The sequence below is a fragment of the Chelon labrosus genome (genome assembly GCF_963514085.1).
Source record: "Chelon labrosus genome assembly, chromosome: 5".
Taxonomy (NCBI): Eukaryota; Metazoa; Chordata; class Actinopteri; order Mugiliformes; family Mugilidae; genus Chelon; species Chelon labrosus.
Genome location: NC_140341.1, coordinates 2,607,932 through 2,634,755, shown reverse-complemented (window position 1 = coordinate 2,634,755; position 26,824 = coordinate 2,607,932). Strand labels below are relative to the sequence as shown.

The 26,824-nt window shown below is 46.6% G+C and overlaps 1 protein-coding gene across 1 annotated transcript; it reads right to left on the bottom strand.

Moving 5' to 3' along the window:
• Positions 1-254: 254 nt before the first annotated feature.
• Positions 255-26,617, bottom strand: pikfyve (phosphoinositide kinase, FYVE finger containing; the record flags this gene model as incomplete). Its single annotated transcript, XM_084544793.1, is given in 48 exon segments — positions 255-955; positions 1,810-1,884; positions 1,965-1,995; positions 1,998-2,051; positions 2,053-2,205; positions 2,208-2,234; positions 2,370-2,432; positions 2,434-2,499; positions 3,402-3,505; positions 3,621-3,797; positions 4,057-4,116; positions 4,203-4,300; positions 4,378-4,455; positions 4,530-4,625; positions 4,724-4,844; positions 4,918-5,052; positions 5,132-5,189; positions 5,418-5,520; positions 6,263-6,417; positions 6,511-6,619; positions 7,308-7,421; positions 7,514-7,692; positions 8,527-8,698; positions 8,790-8,861; positions 8,947-9,047; positions 9,993-10,382; positions 10,480-11,330; positions 11,405-11,531; positions 11,718-11,858; positions 11,939-12,046; positions 12,296-12,370; positions 12,460-12,640; positions 13,157-13,286; positions 13,371-13,433; positions 14,050-14,214; positions 14,308-14,455; positions 14,617-14,728; positions 15,194-15,351; positions 15,440-15,596; positions 16,856-16,945; positions 17,162-17,188; positions 17,842-18,049; positions 19,122-19,293; positions 19,758-19,867; positions 20,293-20,304; positions 22,308-22,475; positions 24,571-24,770; positions 26,574-26,617. Coding segments are annotated over 48 exon segments (6,354 nt in total). The 3' UTR covers positions 255-839.
• Between the last annotated feature and the right edge of the window lie 207 nt (positions 26,618-26,824).

Below are 26,824 nucleotides of genomic sequence, written 5' to 3'. Positions count from 1 at the left end.
ATCACAAATAACAACTGAACCAAAGATGTAGAACGTAAAAACTAAAACAAGAAACTGAAAGATGCCAAATTGCTCCACAGCACCGATGCTAGCTGCAGTGTCAGGTGACGACTCCTAATACAGTTGTCTGAGTGTTAACGTTGACCTGAAGAAGACACTTCCAACCTTTACTTTCTTTTTAGCTCCAGTTTGGGTCTCCTCCACTTCCTGAGATAAATATTCAGTTCTTAATTTGTTGAATGTTTTGGCATTTACACACTGACAGTCTGTTGTCATTTATTTTTCACAGATTCCTGATCCGTCCCAAAAACAACAACTGAACCAAAAAACAAGCTGAAAGATGCTAAAATAGCTCCGAGGTAAGATGACGACTCTGAACACACAACAAAAACGTGAATGAATGAATTACAGGAACTTAACGTCTAGAAAAGTAAAGTAAAAGTATTTTTCTGTCTTTATTGTGAATGTTCTGCAGCTTTAATCTACTGTGACCAACTATTATTGTATCGTCATTAGTTTCATTTAACACAAGAACCAACAGCCTGCTAGTGTTAATAACTTTTTAATAGTTACATAATCTCTGTACAAACTTTAAATTACATGAGTTGGTTTGTTTAACAAACTAAAACCATCTGCTCCGCTCATGGCACTGATTATAAAAGGACAGGGTTATGACCTGATAACGCCGCCATAAAAACATCTCAACGCTATCAGAACGCTGCTGCAGCTTCTTCTTCTGTGGAATGATAGTGTCAGGAGTTAGTCTGCACCGCGGCCCAGCTTCTCTCCAGGGAACAGATTTGTGCGTAGGCTTCATGAACGTAGAACAGTGTTCAGACTCAGCAGTTGGTTCCGAGGCCGGTCCAGTGGTCGGGGACCATCAGGAAGTATTTATCCATGGCCTCGCAGAACCGAGCTCGGTACAGCTCTGGAGAAACCACCGTGGGCATCTTCCCTGGAGACGAACAAGGACACGGTCAGGACTAGGGTCAGGACTAGGGTCAGGATAACAGTCAGGACTAGGGTCAGGATTACAGTCAGGACTACGGTCAGGACTAGGGTCAGGACTAGGGTCAGGACTAGGGTCAGGACACGGTCAGGACTAGGGTCAGGACTAGGGTCAGGACTACGGTCAGGACTAGGGTCAGGACTACGGTCAGGACTACGTTCAGGACTACAGTTAGGACTAGGGTCAGGAGTACGGTCAGGACTACAGTTAGGACACGGTCAGGACTAGGGTCAGGACTAGGGTCAGGACTAGGGTCAGGACTACAGTTAGGACACGGTCAGGACTAGGGTCAGGACTAGGGTTGGAACTAGGGTCAGGACTACAGTTAGGACCACGGTCAGGAGTACGGTCAGGACTACAGTTAGGACACGGTCAGGACTACGGTCAGGACTAGGGTCAGGACTAGGGTCAGGACTACAGTTAGGACACGGTCAGGACTACAGTCAGAGAAGAAGAAACTGATAAGAACACAGTTAAAGTCTAGCATGTCCTCCTCCATCTTTCTCCTTTCTTCTACTTCTTCCTCCTTTTTCCTTCTTTTCCTCCTGCCTTTCTCCTCCTATCATCTCCTCCTCCCCTCCTTCTCCATCTTTTTCTGCTTCTTCCTTATCCTCACCCTCTCTTCTCGCTACTACTTCTCCTCTTCCTCAACTTTTTCTTGCTTCTCCTCTTCCTACTTCATATTCTTCATCCTCTCCTCCTCCTTCTCCATCATCTTCTGCTGTTTGTCTACTTCTCTGCCTCTTCCTCCCTTTTTCTCCTCCTCCTCCTGAAGGTCAGTGTGACTTTGATTTATTTACCTTGACCTCCCAGGATTCCAGTGGATTTGACGACCATCTCCAGTCTCTTGTCCCAGGTGAACGTCCTGATGTAATCTGGAGAAACAGAAGAAGAGGAAATGAAACATGACAATGATCCTCATGATGATCCTCCTCCTCCTCCTCCTCCTCCTCACCTATAATCCCGACCACCAGCTGGTCGGTGCGTCGTCGTCCCGTCCCACCAGCAGGGAGTAGTCGATGATGAGGTGGCTGGACAGGAAAGTAGGAGTCGCTGTGGATGGCGGCCCTCAGGATGGCCTTGCAGTGGGAGCGGATGTAGAGAGCGGGTTGTCGTTGGATCAGCTTCAGCAGGTTCTCGTCCAGCAGAACCACCTCACAGCTCTCCTTCCCTGAGTCCGTCTTCACGTTGCGGTTTCCTCAGCGAGCCCCTTCAGGTCGAACACCTGCAGAGGAGACGAGGTCGTAGGTCAACGCCTCAAACCAGCGTTTAACACAAAAACATTCTAAACTATTATTTCATAGTTCTTTTATGACTATATTTATTATAATAATGTCGTTCTCCTCGTTAATAATCCGACCTGAGCCATCTTCCGTCCATAGAACAGGTTCTCCATCACCAGCAGGTCCAGTTTCTTCTCCGTTGTTGTTCTGAGAGTTCTTGTATCCGATGCGGTAAACACCGAGGATCTTAGCCAGTGCCGTCGGACGCTGAGACACAAACAGGATGTGGAGACGTGAAGCTTTTAGATCTAGAGGAATACCTGGCCTCGTTTTTATCACCGTTAATAAATATGAGAATAAATATATTAAGAAATGAGAAGAAATGAGAATAAATGAGAATAAATAATAACATGTTTCTTTAAACTCCAGCAGCTTCTTCTTCTGTCTCTTCTTTAGCTGGAGACTCCACCGCCTTCTAGTTTTATCTCTCATCTCCCTTTCTTCCCTTCCTTTCTTTCTCCTTCCCTCCCCTCTCCCCTTCCTCCTTCACTCCCTCTCCCCTTCCCTCCTCTCTTTCCCCTTTTCTCCCTCCCTCCCTCCCTCCCCTCCACTCTCCCTCCCTCCTCCCTCTCTCCCCCCCTTATTCTCCCTCACTCTCTCCTCCCTCCCTCCCCCCTCTTCTCCCTCCCCCTTCTCCCCCCTCTTCTCCTTCCCTCCCCTCTCTCCCCCTCTCCCCTCTCCCTCTTCCTTTTCTCCCCCTCTTCTCCCTCCCTCTCTCCCTCCTTTTTCTCCCTCGCTCTCTCCTCTCCTCCCTTCCCTCCCCCCTCTCTCTCTCCCTCCCTCCCTCGCCCCTCTCTCTCTCCTCCCCTTCTCCCCCTCTCTCCTTCCCTCCTCTCTCTCCCTCTCTCCCCCTCTCCCTCCTTCCTTTTCCTCCCCTCTTCTCCCTCCCTCTCTCCCTCTCTTACCTCCCTCCCCTTCTCCCTCTCTTTCTCCCTCCTCTCCTCCTTTCTCCTCCCCCTCCTCCCTCTTCCTTTTCTCCCTCTCTTCCCCTCCTCTCTCTCTCCCTCCCTCCCTCACCTCCCTCCCTCCCTCCTCCCTCCCTCCCTCTCCCCCCCTCCCCTCATGGTGAGCCCTGTGGTCCTGGTGACTGTTTTCCTTTAGTTTCTTACTTTCTGCTGCACGGCTCCAGTGATGTAGGTGAAGTAATGAGGAGCAAAGTCCAGGAAGGACTGGACCTCCAGTCTGGGCATCTGCTTCAGGATGAACCGGTCGTCTGAGGAGGAGGAGGAGGAAGAAGAAGAAGAGGAGGAAGAGGAGGAAGAGGAGGATCTGATTAACTGAAGGCTTCCTTCTCCTAAAACGCTGTCAGATGTAGACGTGTGTCAGACCTTCGGTGGCGTAGAACACGGCTCCAGACTTCCCTCCTCTCGCCTGCCAGTTGACGCAGTGGGACAGTGAACGGATGAAGTCGTCCTCGCTGCTCTCCATGATGTCCTCCCTCATCCTGTGGAAGTCCTCGGCGTAGTAGACGCGACAGTAGAACTTGGCGTTGGCGTCGGAGAACTCTGAGAGAACAGAGGAAGAGATTCAACAACGGGACGATTTAGAAATAAATAAATATATGAAACAGAAATGTTTTCATGGTGCCCTTCAAAATAAAAGACTGTTTTATTCAACTCATCCCTTCGGCTGCTTCTTTCCTCTCTCTCAACCTTTCTAGTCTTTGTCTTCGTCTCTACCTATCAGGTCTATAGATCAGGTTTTGATTCTGTCCACACAGGACGTTAGAGGACGTTAGAGGACGTTAGAGGACGTCTGACTCACGTAGCTCAACGTGTGGATTCAGACTCTGTTTCTTCTGTCTGTCCGCCGAGTCTGCGTCCTCTGAAAACAAACACAGGACACGTGTCTTTAGCTGATGATCACTTCCTGTTTGTGATCGGAGACATTGATCAAACACTGAGACCTACTGAGAGGATCCGTCTCTGAGCTGCTGCGACTCTGCTGTGAAGACGACGGCGTCTCGCTGGGACGGGCCGGACTGCTCCTCACCCGACTGTCTCCTCCACTGAGGACCGGACGGAGAAGACGATTATTGATCAGCTGATTGATTATTAATGAATGAACTCTAAGTGAACCACGTACCTGACGACCTGCGGAGTCTCGTCTCCTGAGTTTGACGCCTTGGACAGATCGTCCAGAGCCGTTTTATACTCCTTACAGCTGGAGGACGATGGACACAATAATTAGTAACTGATAAATAATAATAATAATAATAATGAATAGTCCATAATAACCTGAGAGCGAAGGCGATGATGGAGCTGGGTTCTCTCTCACAGACGGCGATGGGAACTCGTTCATGTTCGTACATCAGGTAATGTTTGTCTGGATCACTGAGGACGAGAGAGACGTCAGAGACTCCTCTATACGTTACAGATCTATCATCCGTCCGTCCGTCCATCCGTCCATTAATTCATCCATCTACACTTACAAGGGGAAGGGGATGGGGTTGTAGCTGTTTCCAGGCAGGAAGTTGGCGAGGATGGCCTTCATGGTGGACTTCTCTTTGACCTGGCTGTCGGTGGAGCCCAGCAGATGTCCATCGAACACGTCTGAAAGCAAACGGACGGTTTGTGGTGAGAACCAGAGAGACGCTGAGAGACACATCAGAGAGAGAGGACAAACCTTCAGGGAGGCTGAGCGAGTCCTGCTCGCTGAAGGACGGCCCGGCCGAGGCCAGTTCTGCTCCGGGTTCTCCTGGAGACGGCAGCGAGGAGGAGGAGGCGGCGGTCGAGGGCAGCGTGCTGAGGTGACGGTCCTCTGTCACAAGGAATATTAATTTATTAGTTAATAAACCAGGAGCAGCTAAACTAAACCCACTCAGCTTGGTTGAACTCACCTTTCTCTCCGTTCTGCACCACAGGTGAAGGGTTACGAGGGGAGGAGTCCAGACCGCTCTGTTAAAAACATCAGGTTACAACGGGTTAGGACGTCTCAGCTGTCCATCTCTAAGTCCCTGAGTCTCCACCTGGTCTTAAACTTGAGATCTGATCTCAGTTTGTGTGTCTGTAAATCAGCAGCGCCATCATGTGGTCACAGCTGCTGTCTCTAATGGATCTCTACCTACCACTGGATCAGAACCATGACCGTGTTACTCAGTTAGTGTTTACGTAGACGTTACTGACCTTGCTGTCGTCGGCCGCCGCTGCTGCAGGTCTGTGTCTGCCTGGACTCGGAGGGACGGACAAACGCTTCCTCCCTTTCTCCTGCTGGAACAAGTCCTGAAGTCTGGGACAGAAAAAAATACATAAAGTGTTGAAGTGTTAAAACTTTGTAGGCTTTATTATTGTAGTGGGTTGTAGGTGACCTGCAGTCCTGTTTTTGGTTTAGTTTCTTTAAGTAATTGACTTAATGGAATGAGGTCGGGGTCCTACGGCCCTACGTGGACTAGCCCTGCTCTAAATTCCTCTTTTGTTCTTTTTGTCTGGCACCTACAGTCCTTTTTAGTTCTTTGAGTTTGGTTCGTTTGGGTTTCCTCCCCTGCTCGTGCTTTCAGTTTAAAATAAAACACACCTTTCTGGAACCTCCAACTGTGGTCTGGCGTCTCTGTTGTCTGTTATGTGTCTAGTGAGACGTTTCAGTAAAGAGACCGTAACAGGGTGTCAGAACTGATGGTCACACTCTGGAAGATTACAGCTATTAAAACGTGTTTTACGTTCTAGAAGAAGAAGAAGAAGAAGGAAGTTCCTATAAACTGTGGCTGACATTAATACAGTCAGTAAACTCTGAGCTCAACCTTGGAGTTAGGAGTTGGAAGGAGTCAGTCCATACTCTCTTTCAATTTATCTGTTGAGATACTGAGGTATTTTTCTATTATTTTAAGCGTCTCAAGCTTAAACAACGTTGTGGTGAAAGTGAAACTTCACCAAAGCTGCTAGCACATCCAGATGGTAACAACTGAAGGACTTCTTTTCTTCCACACACATATAAAGCCGATCATGGATGGATGAGGAGTTCTTGTGATCCTGACCTGCCGTTCCAGGACTGTAGCATCTCACACAGACTCTGCTTCTTCATCACCAGCGACTCCAGAACGGCCTGAAGCTGCTGAGGAGAGTCCAGACAGCAGACCAACACTCGACCCTGCAGCTTGTCGATCCAGGTCCGCAGCTCGGCCTCTTCCATCTACGAACCAACAAACAAACGAGAACGTCAGCTCATGTTTGTTTTTCTTTTTTTAAACTGCGACCGGAGACTCTGACGGAGGGAAACACCTACGTCTTTCTGGGCGAACAGGTCCTCCATCTTCTCCTCTCGCGTCTTACTGAAGGTGTCGGTCTTCAGGGAGGTGAGGCGTTCGTCGATGGCCGAGTACACCTGAGACACTCTGAAAGGAAAACGTGCATCGATCAGCCGTAACATTATGACCAATCGAGGCCTGGACTCCTCTAGACCCGTGAAGGCGCAGAGCTGTGGTATGTGGCACCAAGACGTTACCACAGAACACCTTCAGACTTCTAGAGTCCCTTACTCATTAGGTCGGGGCTGTTTTGGCGGCAAAAGTTGGATCTACAGAATATGAGGTATATATTTAAGCCTCATAGTTGAATGTACCACAAGCACAGAAGTTCTCTTTTTGAGTTTCAACCTGTAACAAGGAAAACTGGACTTGTAGAGTTTCTTAAAGACAAAATGTTCAGTCCTAAACAGACTGGTGGATCATCTGTAGATGTTAGCTGTCAGAAACCATTTCCTCCAACTTCAGGTGAGTATCTAGTGGTCAACTAACCCTGGCTATAAGAGTTTCTGATGGGTAACACTCGCAGATGTTCCTATTTAAACCTCCATCAGTCTTTAAGAACTGAAGACTTGGATGAAACTTCTTCAAGAAACTCAGTTGGCTTTGTTTCAGTCCTCACAGACCGTTCTTCATAAGTTTAGAGTCAGATTTAATGGATAAATTGATAGGTCAACAAACTGAAACAAGAACTCTGAACACAACTCAGCTGAATCTACATCAAACCCTTCTGATGTTTACATCTCTTAGGTCTTATTTTAACTTGGAGATCATTTACTTCTGAGAGAAGTCCTTCAGGTCCTGCTGCAGGTTGGTTTTAGAAGGCCCCAGGTTCCTGATGAAGATCTTAGGACGAGGAAGACAAATCTCTAACAGCCTCACAGACGTGTAGCTGAGGAGACAAGGCGGTGGATTCATTTAGTGATTTGTATAAATCTCAAAGACACAGGGGCTGAATGTCTTGAATGAAGATCAAAGAGGAACCTGAAGGAAGCCACCATCTGGTTGTAGGAGAAGTACTGGTGGTAGTCTCTGTGGATGGAGTGGCCGCAGGGCTCGGCGTTGGCCCGTCTGGTGTACTGGTGGCCGTAGAAGCGAAGCTCCAGGTATTTGGCAAAAGACATGGACCAGGAGTCGTTGGACAGAGGCACCACAGGAGTCACCTACAGAAAGAAGTGGTACGGAAGCATGAGCGCATGGAGTTCAGACACTTATTTACCAACATTACCAACTGACGCCAACATTTTTCTGATGTCACTTTGCTCATGGAGACACACCGGCTAAAACTCCGCCCACCTAAGGTTTATCGATAACCTTGGACATGCGTACTTTGTAGTTTGGACAAGTTCAGTTCTGGAGGACGTGGGTTCGGCCTGCAAAATACATTCTGGGATACTTTACCTCCCAATGCAGCCTCGATAAAACGGGCACATCCAGGGAGTTGGAACATCCGGAACGTCCACTAGAGACCATGAACGTGTCTCAATACCAAGTATATGAAATTAGAACTTGTTTACTTGGTTGTTAACAAGTTTGACTCTGAAGTTCAAACTCTACAGGACATCAAGACACTTGTTGACACCTGCAGAATGCATTCTGGGATACCTGGCTGTACCAAGTCTACACGCTTGATAAAACAGGCGGGGCTAGACCACATCCTGGTACTTGGACTGTCCTTGGTCAGACACTGATGAAGTTTCACAAGAACAGAAACGTCTTTGGTCTTTGGTCGACGTTCCAGTCTCTGGTTGTGTATGTCTTTCAGTCGCTCCCAAACATTTACCTGGAGGTGGTTCCAGGTAAATGTTTGGGGAACTCTGTGTTTGTGACGTTTATTCAGGAGAAATTTACTGTTTTAGTCTTAAAGCCGAAGCAACTTCATGTTTTTGTGGCGTAAAGTTGATCTGGAGTCTTTTATTGGTTTATCTTTTGAATTTCTGCAACAATAAAAGACAAAACAACTAAAATATCTGTAACCAGGAAACTATTCCACCGACCTGTTTGCAGATGCGACACCAGGAGTAGTTGAGGATCGTGTGCTGATAACCGGGAACAGGAGATTCCAGCTCCTTCAGAACGATCTGAACACAACCGCTGCCGTGGACGAACCGCCGGACGTGGTGCACCATGGGAGTCTCGCAGAAAGCGCTGGGGCACTGGTACGACGGCCTGGAGGACATTCATCCACATTGATCCACCAAAAACAAAACACACACCATGACGTAGAGCTAACTGAAATATGAATGTGATGTGGAGTTACCGGAAACAGTATCGCTCCAGGAATACGCCCAGAGATAGGTCGTTCTTCCCGTAAAACTCCATGGTGACAATCCTGTTGACGACAAACGGTCTGATTAGATTATTAACTCTTCTTAAAATGGATTTGTTGATTGATTCTCTCTGAGTGAGGAGTTTACCACGGGCTGACGCAGGGGTTGGGAGCGTTGTTGGACTGAACTGATGAACTGCTGAAGAGAACGCACAGCCTCTGGTGGTTGGACGGGTTCAGACAGTCCAGCTGAGGACGACGGGACAGAAAAGGACAGATGAGGAGAGAAACAACAAACCTTCTTCTAAACATACTTCAAGACTGTGACCAGCGTTTACACGAACGCCGAGAACAACCAAGATGGAATCCATGTGGACAATGTTGGAGACGTGGAGACATCTTGGTCGTCTTCTAAGACTCTAGACATTCAGGACTGGAGGAGGACATGGAGGAGACAATACTTCTCCTCTTCCTTGTCCCCTTCTTCTTCTTCTCCTCTACATTGTCCCCTTCTTCTTCTCCTCTTCCTTGTCCCCTCCCTCTTCTCCTCTTCCTTGTCCCCTTCTTCTTCTCCTTCTCCTCTTCCTTGTCCCCTTCTTCTTCTCCTTCTCCTCTTCCTTGTCCCCTTCTTCTTCTCCTCTTCCTTGTCCCCTTCTTCTTCTCCTCTTCCCCTTCTTCTTCTCCTCTTCCTTGTCCCCTTCTTCTTCTTCTCCTCTACATTGTCCCCTTCTTCTTCTCCTCTTCCTTGTCCCCTCCTTCTTCTCCTCTTCCTTGTCCCCTTCTTCTTCTCCTCTACATTGTCCCCTCCTTCTTCTCCTCTACATTGTCCCCTCCTTCTTCTCCTCTTCCTTGTCCCCTTCTTCTTCTCCTCTACATTGTCCCCTTCTTCTTCTCCTCTACATTGTCCCCTTCTTCTTCTTCTCCTCTTCCTTGTCCCCTTCTTCTTCTCCTCTTCCTTGTCCCCTTCTTCTTCTTCTCCTCTTCCTTGTCCCCTTCTTCTTCTCCTCTTCCTTGTCCCCTTCTTCTTCTTCTCCTGATCTTCTTATTCTTCTGTTCCATTTCCAGTAGATGTGATGCTCCTCATATTGTTGTTTTGATGTAAACACATGTATTTGCTCACATCCTTTGATTCAGTCTCCATGGTAACAGTTAACCTCGTATCATTAATATACTTTAGTATTTAAAGCAGCTCACCTTGGGGGCCCAGTTCATATCGCTCTGTTTGCTCGGCTTCTCCTCTTCGCTGTCGGCCTTCACCGGCGCTTTAACCGGAGCGTCGGCCGCCCGGCTCGGTCCTCCGCCGATGGAGCCGAAGGGGTCGCTGGCTTCCCTCTGTCGGATCCGTCCTCCTTTCGCTCGGTAGTCGGCCAACATCTTGGCCAGGTCCTGGCTGCTGCCCACCTGATCCACGATGCGGGTGCTGGTCAGGCTGTGACAGGGCAGGACGTCAATGGGCTTGGGCTGGACGCTGCCGTTGGTCTGTCCGCTGACCAGAGAGGAGGGGGCGGAGTCTTTGAGGAGCTGTCGTTTCCTACGCCCGTCGAGTTCCTTTAAGTCTTTGTTGAGAAGAGGAGACAGGTAAACCTAAGGAGCAGAGAAACAAACAAGATTAAAATGAAGCTCCAATTCTGAGAGCACTGAAAGCTGACTGGATTAGTAGAGATGTCCTACTGGGAGGTACCTGTTCTGGGAAGTAGTCTCTGCTGGGGCAGTGGATGCCGTCCCGTGTGAGCAGGAACGGTTCTTTAAACGTGATGAAGGGTGAGATGCACAGGATGATGTCTTTGAGCTCCTGCTTGAAAACGGCAGAGATGGACTTCAGGCGGTCGTCGGACGAGGCCACCTGCTCGGCCACGAACATCCCCGTGTCGTCCTGCAGAGGGTCTCTGAACAGCTTGGGAGTGGGCGTCTCCGGACCGTCTCCGTCTACCGGTCTCTTCGGTGGACCCCCCTCCTCCCCCATCTCCCCCTCGGATGCTCCGACCAGAGTGTCTGAACTCACCTCCAGGTCCTCCTCCATGAGAAACGGAGGAGAGACGGAAAGAGACGGAGCCGGGCGGATGGATAGCGGCGAGGACGTCCTCGTCTCCGTATCTGCGGCGTCCTCTGGAGACTGTGGGTTCAGCTTGTCCTGGAGAACGTCTCCATTCTTGGATGAAGACTCTGAGGGAAGGCCTTCGTCCTCCGGTTGTGTTTCCAGTGTAGAGTCCTCACTCCCTAGAGTTTTCTCTCCATTAGTCTCCTTCTTCTCTCCGTCTGCCTCCTCTTGCTCCTTCTCCTCCTCCTCCTCCTCCTCAGTTGCAGCGCCCTCTAGCAGGCAGGGGAAGGAGGCGCTCTGAGCCAAGCTGGGCGGCATGGCGAACTCATCCATGAGGAAGGAGATCTCCAGCTGGGAGTGGTAGGCCACGCACACCATCAGCATGATGATCTCCTTCACCCGGGCCAGCTCGTACTCTGAAGCTCCACGGAGCTTGATGGAGCATCCCAGGTGAGGAGGACAGCCCTCGAAGAACATCAGCGTCTTCATCTCATCTGGAAGAAAACAAAACATGAGTCCCAACATCACTTCATTAATGATGAAGACGAGGAGAAGGAGGAGGACGTACTGTTGGGCAGTGCGAAGGGCTGCATGTAGAACTTGTGGCAGGTTCCCAGTCGAGGTTTGGTGAGGAGCTGGTCCATGGACATCACCAGGTCTCCCTGCGTCATTCGACTCACTCTGTCCAGGACTTGCTGAAAAGAAAAGTAAAAGAACAGATGAAAAAACATTCAAGAAGAAGTTTGAAGCTTCACTTCGGCTCATGTCGGAGCTAATAAACGTTTAACAAAGAGACTCCAGACAAACTTTCCAGCAAAAGAACATTTGTAGGTGGTGAAGCTGGTCTAAGAGGCCACATTCATCAGATTTTCTCCACTGACCGGTTTGACGTTGATGACCAGAGTGATGCCGTGCTCCAGCAGCATGTCCTGAGCGATGCGAGACACCGTCTTCTCCACCAGCACCAGGTTCGGGCGGACGTCCACGATGCGCTGAACGTAGTTCTTCAAAAACTCTCGTTCCTGAAGGTACGGACAAAGAAACATCAGTGAACCACGACAATCCCGTCAGTTCCATCCGACCATCAGAGCGGTTTCCTGACCTGAAGCACGATGGGGTCGATGCAGGTGAACTTGGTCTCCTCCCTGTACAGATACTCTATGGAACACTTCAGCAGCAGAATCTTTGGGTTCTTGATGTATGGATTCATCTGGACACAGAAGGAGTGGTAGTCAAATATCAAAGTGGGTGGATATATCAGGTAGCAAGTTGAATATTCTATCCTCAGAGTTGGTGACTTTGACAAACTGTGATGTCTCGACGACTCGGTCAGGACAAGACACCAAACAGTTTTGTGATTCCTGCTGTATTTTGGTTTATTATGTCAAGAACTACAATATTTGTGTTTAATAAGAAGTTCATGGGTGTTTTTAGGATGTGTTGCGTGTGGTGACCTTACCTTCTTGTGGGCGATGTTCTTGGTGCAGATGAACCCGTTCACCACCATCGAGTCAAACTTCCTGCCTCCAGGAATCTGAACCACAAACACAGTTATAACGTCCAATCAGCTGATTAAATGTCCAAACGGTGAGACATGTCGACGGCTCTGAGGCGGCGTCCTACCTTCTTGATGTGGACCAGCTGCCTGATGTCCATGTCGTCGTCACAGTTGCGGACGTCGGGTCGTACGGTCTGGACGACCTGTCGCACCACAGGGACGATGATGTCCCGCCAGGACAGAGACAGAGACTCGCTGTAGAGCAGCTGCTGAAGCAGCGCCATCATGTGGCTGTGGTTGGCTGAGCTGCACGGAGAGGAAGACGCCGTATTAGAGGCAATGACAGCTATAACAATAACAATCCAAATTAAGGATGATTTATGGATGTTAGCGCACTGCTATTAGCACTTAGCATTTATAATTATTTACAGTCGTAAATATGTTGACATTTATAACTTATTTTTGTCAGTACATCCAGCTCCACAGAAAATATCATAAAATTATAAGTACTGACTTAACATGACCTGGTCCCTTATACGTGATTCTACACGGGCGTACGGGGACGGTGGATTAAGGGGGTCCCGGGACCTTTTTATTTCAGATTCAGCATTTAAATATGCACATGTTTTTCTATAGATATTAAAAGTCAAAATCTAAAAGCACGTGAACAGTAAACATAAATGTCTTTCTTTGTGAATATGAGAAAGAAAATGTAGTTTATTATTAGGTGTTGCTATTTTTTAAACCTTCCTGTACAAATGTCTGAAAATGTGTCTTCATTTTAAGTATTAAATGTTTAAACATGATATCATAAGCACTCACAGCAGCCTCTCCATGGCCTTCTTCTCTCCGTTCTCCTCTCGGAGCTGATCCAGAGAGCTGTGGTGCCAACCCAGCGGCGTGAACAGCATCTCTTTGGCCTTCTCCTCCACGCGACGGTTGAACAGCGACTCTGCAGCGGGGGAAGAAGGAGCAGGTTCGCCTTCAACAAGTCTGTGTTTTCCACTAAATCAACAAGAAGGTGAAGAACTCCTACCCTTGATGAAGGCATCGCTGATGACGATGTTCTGTCCTCCGTCCTCGGACACGAGAAACTCCGCTACAAGAGACAAGACAGGAAGTGAAGAAATCTACAGGTAATACTCAACGTTGTGGGTCATTAACAAACCTTAGTCAAGTGAGTTTCATGTGGACAACACCCACAGATGTTCTTATTAAAACCTAAACTCCCCACCAGTCTTTTAGAACTGCAGACTTGAATTAAACAACTTCAAGAAACTCTAAAAGTCCAGTTCCCTCTGTTTCAGCTTAGTGTTAGACCTGGATGACCTTCACAAACAAAGAGAGATCTCAGTTTTTCATGTTCAGGAGCTAGAGGTGGATTTAAAAAGACGAGGATGTAGATGAATTTATCTAAAACAAAGGCAAACATCTGGAAATCACATGACTGAGTGGATAAACTGGATTACGTCGATAACGGACAATTAAACTTCAGAAACTCTAGACTCAAGTTCTAAAAGGGGGTGAAACTGAGCGGCTGATAAGTGGATAAAATGTTGTTGTTGTCCTCTAGAGAGTGTCCTTTGTCCTCCAGGTGTGGACTACTCAATAAAGTTCATGTACAACAGCTGCTGCTTCTAATAAAAACAAGTCTAATTTGTGTCCAGACAAACTGAATGAAGTAGAAGCCGTTAAACACGTGTGTCTCCATTTACCTTTCTGCTCAGCAGTAGGAGGCATGTGTGGATATTTGGACTGCTTCTTGATGTGGAAGTTCACGTTGTTTTGCTCCATGTTGAGGTTGATGGAGGCGGCCGAGTCGCTGTCCACCACCGACTGGAAGCTGCTGACGGACGTCCTCTTGCTGGGGCTGGCAGAGTCTGGACACAAACGGAAAGAGAAGGAAGTTGGATTTAAAGGGGGAAGTAAAACACTCAGCCAACAGACGTAAAGGTTTAATTAAAGATACACACTGGGCATGGTGTAGTCCGTCTCATCCGCCAGCTGCTCCGTGTCGCTGTCATCAAACTTGATGTCCTTGAACCAGGACGGCTCTGAATGTCCCTCCAGGGAGTTGACGCTATCGCTGTCTGGAGACGGCGTTTCTGAGAACTCTGTACTCTGCAGATCAGACAGGGAGACGTCAGCACATTTCACCTCAGTGGAATCAGCCGTTGACCCTGAGCCCCCCCACAACTGCACCGATCAATAGCAGCATGTGACGAGTCCACTGAAGCTGCATCCTACAGTTGGTTCAGGCACCGGTCTCGGCGTTTACTCACCTGCAGGGGGCGGTAGAGGGCGTACTCGTCCCTGAACAGCTGGTCGTGGTGGGTGACACAGTCGAGCCAGCGACCGTCCACCAACGCCTGGCCTATAGCGATAGCCTGAGCTCTGCAACACAGGAACATGGAAATACAGCATGGAAGCAGCTTTAAGCTTCTAAAGCAGAACTTAGATCAGGTTCTAGTTCATTTAATAACAAAGGCAGAGACTGGGAGTCATTTGTGACAGTTAGAACCACAGAAACTTTTCTCTTGGAGTGATCTTTGTTGTCGTCTTCAATCTGTCTGACTGTGGATTGTTTGTGGGTTCCAAACTCTTTAGAGATGGTTTTCTAACCTTTTCCAGCCTGATGAGCAACAACAACTCTTTCTCTGAGCTCCTCAGAAAGCTCCTTTGTCCGTTGCCATCATACACTTCCACAAACAAATTAAAATCAATTTATAATCCTAGAGGAGCAGCTCACAGATACGTAATATCCTGAATAACAAAGACCAAAGTATATTATTTTTGTGTGCTTGGTTTCTCTTTGTCTAGTTTCAGGACCTGCTTGATCCAGTGGGATGATGATGATACCTGGTGGAGATGGTGCCATTCCTCAGCAGCCAGTTGACGAGCTCCTTTCCCACAATGCAGTTTGGGTAGGTCCTCAGCCAGTACCTGTGGTCCTGGAACTCCATCCCCGTGTTGTTGTGGCAGATTTTCTTCCACAGGTCCTTCAGCTGGGAGGAATCCTGCAGAAACAAAGATCAGAGTCATCAGATTTGACTACAGCGAAGGTGAAGATACTACTGGAGGAGATAAAAAGATAAAAATCAGCACCAGCAGGATCTTCCTCTCCTCCTCACTGTGGTCCAGCTTGGTGCCGCTCTTGGTCCCTGACATGGCTCGGCTGGTGGGTGGGCTGACGGAGCTGTCGTAGGACGGCACCATGGAGGATCCAGAGCGATCCAGAGACAGGTTGGTCACACTGGCAGACCTGAGAGACAGACGGACTCAACTGTTAGACCTTTGTCTTTGTCCTATTTCACAGAAGAATCAATGGACTTCACAACCGACAAGTTTCTACACAGAGATCACCATCCAACAGATGTGGATGTGAATAGGACAACTCTGGAGGACACCAAGACACCTACGACTACTCTGGAGGACATCAAGACACCTACGACTACTCTGGAGGACACCAAGACACCTACGACTACTCTGAAGGACACCAACACACCTACGACTACTCTCAAGGACACCAAGACGCGTACGACTACTCTGGAGGACACCAAGACACCTACGACAACTCTAGAGGACACCAAGACACCTACGACTACTCTGGAGGACATCAAGACACCTACGACTACTCTGGAGGACACCAAGACACCTACGACTACTCTGGAGGACACCAAGACACCTACGACTACTCTGAAGGACACCAACACACCTACGACTACTCTCAAGGACACCAAGACGCGTACGACTACTCTGGAGGACACCAAGACACCTACGACAACTCTAGAGGACACCAAGACACCTACGACTACTCTAAAGGACACCAAGACACTCTAAAGGACACCAAGACAACTACAACTACTCTGGAGGACACCAAGACACTCTAAAGGACACCAAGACACCTACAACTACTCTGGAGGACACCAAGACACCTACAACTACTCTGGAGGACACCAAGACACTCTAAAGGACACCAAGACATCTATGTAGGAGACAAGCAAGTTTTTCAGGAGGAGTTCCTATTTAAACCTCAGATTTCCCACCAGTCCACCAGAACTGAAGAAGCTACTCGGATGAGTGGTGAAACGTCTTCTGAAAAAACTCTACAAGTCCAGTTGCCTTTTTAAACCTTTTTTGGAAATACTATGTAGGAGACTCAAAGATCACTCTTTTATAAAGAATAGAAGTCACGCTAAAGCGATATCATCTGATGTCTTTATACTTTATCTTGTGCCTGAGTTGCAGTTGTTGACTGTTTGATTATGAAACTTTTTCTGTTCTGCTTTCTTTTTTCTTTTTTAAATAATAATAAATTTCCATCATAAAGAGAGGACCAGATTAAATCAAGCTGTACTAATGGCAGAGGAGACAGGGACATGAAGTGGGGCAGGACAGAGGGAGGTTTTTACGCAACACAGATCCAGATGTCTTTTTATGGACAACGGTGAAGCTCAAATCAGACTTTGGACACTTGTTGACATAAAGAGAAACTGAATCCCTGTACGGTGTGTGACTCACCTCTTCCTCGCTGGTGATTTTCCAACGTCCTCTTGCAGCGTTGTCAGTCTTGAGTTGAGGCCGCTGCTCTGAGGCTCCTGGTGAATCATACTGACCAAGACAAACTCCTGATTTATATCCTGTCAGCGGTTACATTTCCACTATCGTTATGTTTTCCAGTCAGATTTATGATCATGTGATTGTGAGAATGCAGAAGTTCATTTCTTTACAGAGCTAGAAAGCATTAGCATTTATTCACAAACGGCTAAAGCTGAGACAGATGTGGGAGAAAGAAATAAAATGAATAAAACAAACAGCAAGACTCACTTCTTTCTCATCCCAATAGGAGTTTTTCTACGCCAGGAGAGAGAGAGAGAGAGGAAACAGATTTTCTTTGAGGAAAGTCGATAGAGAAAATAAGCAGCGAGGACACTGATTCAAAACAACAGCAGCAAAACAAGCAGACCGGTATTAAAGCATGCAGTGTTACTTTAAAGGGAGATGTCGTTTAAGAATTTATCTGATCTGTTCAGTGCATGGTTAATGAAATCACAAAGTTAAAGGATTAACTTAAAACTCCCTTAAATAGATTTAAGTTCTTTATTAATCAGAGCCATGCTGCAGAGACGAGGACCAGTATGTGATTTAGTTTCATGCACAGAGGACAGTTCACACAAAACACTTGCAAATGATTAAACAGAAGAAAATCAAGACAGAGGAAGAGCGAGCATGAGATGGAGGCTGGAAAAACTAACTAGGGTGGTGCATCGTGAGAATAAACTTGTTACTGAAACAGAACAAATCTGTGCAACAAGAAACAGGGTGTAAAATATAGTAGGTGTGTGGTGAACAGTGATGGCTGGAGGAGTCATGCAGGGAGACTTTGGTTTCGCTTGTATTTGGGCAAAATCAAACCTTTAAGTGTCAGAAACCTGATTCCATCTGGGTGTGAAAGATAAAATTTCCCTGATTTGACTGAGCCCAAATGGTGTGACAAGCGTGTTTACCTCTGCCAGGTGAGGTCCTCCTCCAGGAAGATGTTCCTGCTGGCCTTGCGTCCGCCCACCGGTGTCCTCGGCTCGCTGGGCTCCAGCACGCACACCGAGCAGGGCGAGTCGGACAGGGAGCTGATGTCCTCGCTGATGGAGCCCGATTCAGCCGAGTGAGCGTAGCTTAGTGCTAATTTACGGCAGTACGTACAGGCCCGCAGATCTCCTAAACGAAGAGAAAGGAAGTCCAAGACGGCGAGAGTGAACGTATGTAGAAGGCCTTCGTCATCCTGTCTTAGACTGATAGTTCATGCATTAGTGTCGTCCAGGCTGGATTCATTCATTACTGTGATTGATTCAAAATGCTGCAGCAAGAGCATTGACAGGAATTAACCAGAGAGATCATATTACTCCAGTTTTATTTTCTCTTCATTGGCTCCTTTAAAGTCTAGAATAGAATTTAAAATCCTCCTCCTTCCATCCAAGGCCCTTAAAGGCCTAGCTCCATCATATCTTAAAGACCTCATTGTACCAGATCATCCCAACAGATCACTCCGGTCTGAAAGTTCAGGCCTACTTGTGGCTCCTAGAGGTTCTAAAGTAGAATGGGAGGCAGAGCTTTCAGCTGTCAGGCTCCTCTCCTGTGGAACCAGCTCCCAGTTTGGGTTCAGGAGGCAGACACTCTCTCTATTTTTAAGACTTTCATCTTTGACCAAGCTTATAATTAGAGCTGGACTGAACCATCCCTTAGTTATGCTGCTATAGGCCTAGGCTGCTGGGGGACGATGCACTGAGGACATGTTCTCTACTCTCTTCTCTCTGGCACCAAGCTGCTATCCTCTAATTTCTTATCAATTACTAGTCGTGTAATTTTGTGCTACTACTATATAGCATGTTAACTGCTGTGTGTCCGTCTCTCACCAGTTTGGTTGTTACTCACCAAACAACTCTATTTTGGAAACCGACTGTAAGAAAAACTTAGCAAACATTCAAACACAAATATAGCCGATTTGTAGATGATGGTACCAAGAATGTTTCCACCAAGTTTGGTGAGTACCAGATGAAATATGTAGAACAGACAATAGAACAAACATTAAATTTGGCTGTTTTCAAAGCTGATTTGGCGATCAAAGTTAAACGTCTTTTGTTCGAGTAGTTTTAGAAGAAAATACGTGGAAACATTTTACATGTAGAAGGATTACTATGTGGCTATATGTATATCAGTGTGTATTATGTACATTAATAAATGGATGCAAATAATTAAAGTAAAATCAATATATTTAAAGTGCGTCACTAACCCGTGTAGCCCATGAACTTTCCAGGGATTTCCTGGTTGCAGCAGCGGCTGCAGAAGATCTGGCCGCACAGTCTGCAGTGGTGTCTCCGGCGGAAGGTGGTGAACTTCTCGTTACAGTCGTAGCACTCCTTACACTGGCTGTCCGGCATCCAGTACTGCTTCAGATCGCTGTCCTGCAGGGAGGAGACGACAGTAAACTGAGACACTGCACCGCCAAGAACCATGGTTCTGTTTACGGGACGATGCAAAGCTCACAGGGTCTTTGTCTCTAAAATAAATCAGATCTTAACGTGTGAGAGTCTTTCCATCTTGTTCCAACATCTGGATCATGTCTCCAAGTCAACCAGCAGCTGTTGATGGTTCTGATCCAGCGGTAGGTAGAGATCCATTAGAGACAGCAGCTGGTACAATATTCTACTGACCACATGATGGCGCTGCTGATTTACAGACACACAAACTGAGATCAGATCTCAAGTGCTGGCTGGGGACGCATGTGGAGACACATTTATATTAAGACCAGGTGGAGACACAGGGACTTAGAGATGGACAGGTGAGGTTTGATCTCATCTGTTTTCTTTGTATTTTCAATGTTTTAAGAAAACATAAGATTTGAAACAACGACGTCAGACGTTATTACCTGGCTCTTTCCCTCCATGATTTCCTTCAGCCTCTTCAGTGCAGTGCGTAGCTGCACAGCAGTACGAGGGTCATGATTGCTTAGAGGCGCGTCTGGTTTCCTGCTGCCGTCTACAATCCCGCACACAAACACAAACAACACAAATTAAGACAATAAATGGAAAAGGTTCTGTCCTTTAAATCCATCCGGCTGCATTGTCAAAGATGCCTTTTTAAATATTTTTATAAGTGACAAACATTTCTCCCTGAAATGTTGTGAATGTGGATTAGATAGCACACAAAATAAAAATAAAAACTAGGAGGAAACAGAAACATACTGGATATAAATGTTAGGTTTCATTCATGACAAACGCCATTCCAGTTATTAGTACCTGAGTGGAAAGTATTAGGGCAAACCAAAGACAAACAGGAAGCGCTTCATTGAAGATGCAAACGCACTCGCATGCACTCACAGAACAGATTCTCTCAGAACGAGTTGTTACAGTCAAACTAAAAGCATCTTTAGTAAAAACCACACAGTGCAGAGGAGCCCTCACCTGGCCAATCCACTGGAATCAGAAAAGACATGAGAGCGCATGTTACAGCCTGGACATGCATTCATCACGTTTTCATCATGTTTTCAACATCTTTAACTTGTCTCTGTCTCAGCTGTCCAAATAAACCAAACACAGAAGGGAGCTCCTGTTTATGCAGAGCCAACTATTCACCCACTTTTATTGCTTTTATAAATAAATATTTAGGTCAATCTCAGCCTGGACGCCAAGACCAACTCCTCACATCCACAAACATGTCTGAGGCTGCTACAGCAAAGATCTCCTGGGCCAATCAGATAATTGGGGGCGTGGCTTAATGTGTTGATGGACAGAAGACTGACAGTAGTCATACACGTCATCTGAGTGCACTAACGTAGTTTAAAATGTCTCTGATTAGTTGGAGGACTATCTAAATGATGCAGGGGTGCACAGACTACGAAGCATGGTGGTTGCAGCATCATACTGTTGGGATGTTACTAGGCAACGGGCCGTGGGCCGTGTATAAAGGTATAAAATGAATGCGGCGACATACGAGGAAATCCTGGAAGACAACTGGATTCAATCTGGAAGACAACTAAGATTTATTTTCCAGCAAGAAAATGAGAGAAACTCTACATACGTTGAACAGGTTCTTCACCAGCAGCAAAAATAAATTAAATCTTGACTAAAGTTTGTCCGAAGGCACGTTGGAGACTCCAAGGTCAACTGGTGGTACACTGCACATCGCCACAAATACACCCGTCCCACTGTGAGGCATGATACTGTGGGGATGTTAGTTAGCATAACCGCTTGTCCTCTGGAGGGTCATGGGGGTCTGCTGGAGCCTATCCCAGCTGTCATTGGTCTAGAGGGGGGGTCCACCCTGGACAGGTCTCCAGTCTATCCCAGCTGTCATTGGTCTAGAGGGGGGGTCCACCCTGGACAGGTCTCCAGTCTATCACAGGGCTAACACAGAGAGACACTCACACCTACGGCCAATTTAGAATCACCAATGAACCTAACCAGCATGTCTTTGGACGGTGGGAGGAAGCTGGAGAACCTGGAGAGAACCCACGCAGACACAGGGAGAACATGCAGACTACACACAGAAAGGAACCAGTCGGCCTGGATTAGAACCCAGAACCTTCTGGCTGTGAGGCATCAGTGCTAACCACCACACCACTGTGCCGTCCCGCCCTGGACGGGTTGTAAAGGTAAAATGAATGAAGCAAAACCGAGAGAAATCCTGAAGGACAATCTGATTCCTGATTTATTTGCTCCAGAACAAACACCTGAACCCAAACAACCTGACAGAGGTTGAGTCACTGGGACTCATCCAGACTCAAAGGTGCATCTACTAAATACCGACCTGGAAGAGTTGAATAATTATAAAATCACTTATTTTTAAACTAAACATTTGTGATTAAGTCTGTTAACTTGTGTTAAATGACATCGACCATGATTCCTTTCATAAAAGCAATAAAAGGGTGAATACGTTTAACAGTGACTGTAAAACAAAATAAAACTAAAATACTACATATTCCAGGTTTTGATTCTTTTGTTTTGATGCCATTTATGAAAATAAAATTAATCCTCACAGCGAGAGAACATTATACATGTTCACAGATTTCTGAACCTTTCAGAGTAAAGCTTGATAGTTGGGGCATGTTTACAGCTCTACAACAATAAATGTTTAAAACGGAAAAGAAAAGTGTGTCAGAAGCTTCAGGAATGAACTGAGGTGAGACTTAGACGTGTCACAGTGTTATCAGTGGCGTCTGATTAGTTTATTCATCACAGGACAGAGGCTGGTTTCAAACAGCAGATAAAACAATCAGAACAAAGAGTCAATCATCATGTCTCATAGATTTAAAAAGCTTTAAATGAACGTCCTACAGCTGAACTACATCATATAACCTCATCCACGCTGCTGTAACAGACTACATGTTCACCACAAACCTGTCTCCTGCTGTGGACAACGTCTCCATCAGATCTAGTCCATAAAAGGCTGGAGGCCTCGTGTGGTGTTGGTGTTTTACCTGAGGTGGAGGAGGTGCGTCGGAGGTGGTCGGGAGGTTGCTTGCGGTGCGTCCTGGAGTTGTAGACGGAGTGGGAAGGACTGGAGGACCAGCTCCTCCTCTCTGACTGAGGGGAAGGGGACGGCACATCTGTCTTCTCTGAAGCTGCAGAGGAAGGACGTCCCTCCTCTTCACACCAGCAACAAAACAAGAGAGAACTGTTGTCACCTAGAGTTCATCAATGTGTCCTCTGAGGACGTTAGGAGTGGAACCAGGACTGATTTGGTTCCTGGGTCACATTAAAGACCACCTACTCAACAGGGCTGATCTGAGGAAGAGGAGTTTAACTCCTTCATTCAACCACTAGTAGAAATGATCACATGAATCAGTGATGTCTGTTCATTAGTAATGAGAGACTTTAAAAGAGTCTGCTGACCAGACTAAAGGAGAAACAAATCCCTTCCTTCCTTCCCTTTTGCTTCCTTCTTCCCTTCTTCCCTTCCTTCCTTCCTTCCTTCCTTCCTTCCTCCTTCCTGCCTTATGTCTTCCCTTCTTCCTTACCTTCCCTTCTTCCTTACCTTCCCAACGTTTTACTTCCTTCTTTCTTCCATTCCTTCCTTCATTCACATCTTCCCTCTCCTTTTTCCCTTCCGCCCTTTCCTCCTTCCTTTCCTCGCTTCCCTTCTTTCCTTCCCTCCCTTCTTCCCTTCATTCCTTCCTTCCTAAACTTCTTTCTTCCTTCCTTCCTCCCCTTCTGTCCTTCCTTCATTCCTTCCTTCCCTTCCCTTTCTTCCTTCCTTCCTTCTCCCATTCCTTGCTTCCCTTCCTTCCCTTCCTTTCCTTCCTTTCCTTCCTTATGTCTTCCCTTCCCAACTTTTTACTTCCTTCTTTCTTCCATTCCTTCCTTCATTCACATTTTCCTTTCCTTTCCTCCTTCCTTCCTTTCCTCCTTCCTTCCTTCTCCTATTCTTTGCTCCCTTCTTCCCTTCGTTCCTTCTTTCCTACACTTCTTTCTACCTTCCTTCCTTTCCTCCTTCCTTCCCAACCATGTTCCTTCCTTCTTTCTTCCCTTCCTTCCTCACTTCTGTCCTTCCTTCCTTTCCTTCCCCTCCCTCCCTATTTCCTTCTCTCATTCCTTCTTTCCTTCATTCTTTGATTTTAAATGAAAACATTATAATACCACACTGAGAACAAACTAACAGCTCAGCAGGTTAAAAATAACTGAGGGTTCGCTGCAGCCCAAAGGATTTAACTAGAGATTTAAATTAGATTAGTTTGGACGCTCAGATTTAAGATGAAGAATTTCTAACTTGTAAAAATAATCTCAGACACAAATTCTAACTCGAAGCCGAGGTGCAGAGACTTCAGCATTTCTTCTGTCAGAACTATCAGAGTGAAGTTTATGACTTGTTTAGGTCTTTACTCAGGCTGCAGGATGTGAATCGTGTGTCATGTGATTCACTTGTTCAACACAACTTCTATCACGAGACAAAAGCTAATCAGCCCGGCTTCTATTAACCGCTGCAAAATAGTGCTCCGGGTGGATTTTAACACACTGGGAGAGTTTTATACAGATTTATTAGGCTGTGGTGGAAGTAGAAGGTAAAATAGGAGTTAAATTATTTACTAATCATTATTTACAATAGCAATATGATTCAAATTTAGCCAAACATGACAAAAAACATTAATTTATAAATAAGATAAAATAGAAAACGTTCTCCTGATGGAGGCTTTTGTCCTACTTTACTGTAAACTTCATATTTTTAATTTATTTTAATATTTTCAGGCGTTAACTTGGACTCCAGGATGTTGTGACGGTGTTTTATGAAATTTTATGGATCAAACGAATCATGACAACGATAATTTAATTGGTCAAAATTGTTGCAACAAATCTACACTCCTGTGCCACTTCATTAGGTACACTAATTAATGCATTCTAATGTAACAGCTCTGCACTTAAACCCGTTCATGCCGCTTCTAAAACCGTTCCTAAACTCCACAACCTCCTCCACCTCTGACCTTTGGGTTTTCAACCGTCATGGTAGACTCTCACTCATGTTTAATTTTCAGTAAAGGTTTTTCATCACTGCTGCTCTTCTTCTTCACCAACTGCCTGCTTGCCGTTTATACCGCTAAAAAAATAAAAGTGTGGATGTGGACTTTTAAACCACTTGTTTTGACCGTTCCACACATCACATCACACTCACACCTAAAACCAAACATCTGCGTCAGGACGCCTTCTAGACCGCCGCCGCCGGGGGTCGCCGCGTCTTTGTGTCCTGACCTTTGTTGTTGAATCGAAACAGGTTGACGAAGGAGCTGTAGGCCGAGCGCAGCGGAGGCTCGTCCTGCTCCGGAGTCAGAGGTTTGAAGTGGGTGAGGTGGGAGGGGCTGCTGGGGGAGACGACAGCCGGCTCGGCGCTCCAGTCGGTTGAAGACGAGGACGAGGACTTGTCATCGGCCGCCATGTCCCTGCTAAAGGTCCTGCAGATGCAGAGAGAGAGATTATTTAATCAAACCGTGTCTCATGAAGGAGACCTGTTCATGTCAGCGTGTACGAGAGACCAGCCATAACATTATGACCACCCGCCTAGGCCTGGACTCCTCTAGACCTCTGAAGGCGGAGCTGTGGTATCTGACACCAAGACGTCAGCAGCAGATCGTGCTTTACGTTGAGACGTGGAGCCTCCATGGATCTGGACCTGAGATCTGGTTTGAATCTGGAGGACGAGACAACACCTTGAACTCCAACCATTCCTGAAGCAGAGAGCATCGTCCTGCTGGAAGAGTCCACCAGGGAATCCTGTCTCCATGAAAGGGAGGACATGGTCTGCAGCGATGCTGAGGGAGGACGAGTCTAAGGAACATCCACATGAATGGAAGGACCCAAAGTGTCCCAGCAGAACATGGACCAAAGATCACGCTACCAGGTCTCCGTGGTCCAGAGGTCAGCATGGACACCCTGACCGGTCTGTGATCCAACTTATTCAGACTCAGTGATCCCTGGTCCAGGACCCTGACTGACTCTGGTTCTCCTCCCTCCTTGGACCACTGCTGATCGGTACTGATCCACTGCAGACCAGGAGCACGGAGACGTTCTCACCCAGTCCTCTAAACATCCTTCCATCAGAACATTTCTCTGCTTCTAACATCTGAGGACAAAATGTTCAACTTGCTGCCTGATAATAAAACACTGTGGTCATAATGTTATGGCTGCCTTGTTTATACACAAACACACAAACAGTGGGTGGCCTCTGAACTGAAACAACGTAGTTAAAAAAATACCACAGCTCATGAGTAAAGTGGTTTTAGTGTAATTTGCTGAATAAACTTTTCATGTTTCAAACATTAACGACTAAAATTAGATTTTGCTTCAGTCAGTCATGAGATGTTTTCATGTCCGTTTTAGACTATGGTGACATCATTTACATGCATGCCTCTGCCTCCACTCTTAAACCCCTAGATACCATTTACCATTCTGCCCTTAGATTCATTACTGGTGCCACCTACTCCACCCATCACTGTACTCTGTATGGCTTAGTAGGGTGGACCTCCCTAGCTCAAAGACGTGACTCCCACATGTTTCTATTCATTTATAAAGCCCTCATCGGCAAACTTCCCATCTACATCCCTTCATTACTTGTTGAGTCCACAATCACTTACAATACCCGCTCTAGCAACTGGTTGCAATTGTATATTCCCAAAATTCGGACTGAGCTGGGGAGGTCTGCCCTCTCAGCTTATGCCCCACACATCTGGAATCATCTACAGCTAACTCTTAAGTTAAACTCACTCGTCCCATTCAATCACTTCAAATCATTAATTACTAATTCCCTGTCCACCGTTTGCAATTGTTTCCTCTGATCCTTTTTTTTCATTCTGTTCTTTATGGTATTTTATTGTGAATATCTGTTGTGTATTTTGTCTGTTTTGCTCTGTACTCTCGTCTGCACTGTAAATGAGGCTCGCCTCAGTGTACTAACGAGTTTAAATAAAGGTAAAAGAAAAGAAAGAAAGAAAAGATTTGTTTCCGTCTTTCCTGAACAGGAAACAGGTTTCAGTCAAACAGCTTTTCTAGTTTCTCTTTAACCGCATACCTCAGCTTCAATCTGAGCTGATGAACCTGCAGTGAGGTTTCAAGGCCGACTCTCCCACACATGAACTCGTGACATGTCATTTGTGGCTGATTAATTAGGAGCCTGATGGAAACATTAAACCACATCCGACGCTCAGAGCCACATTTCCACTTCTCGTATAAACCAGAAAACCCTTTAAACCCACTCTTACCTTTTGAAGAAGGCTACAGACTTTGAGTTTGCGACGCATGCCATTGTAGACAATGAGATAAAGAGAAAGCAGAAGTAGCGACATCACATCCTCCAGCTCATCATGTGATTAACACAGGCCGAGGCAGGACCGCAGGGTCCCGGGACCGAGCCCTGCGCCTTATCTCACCCCATCACCGAGCTCATGTTTACACGATGAACTTAACTGTCACTTTAAAGTCGATGACAGTCTGCAGACACGATCACTAAACA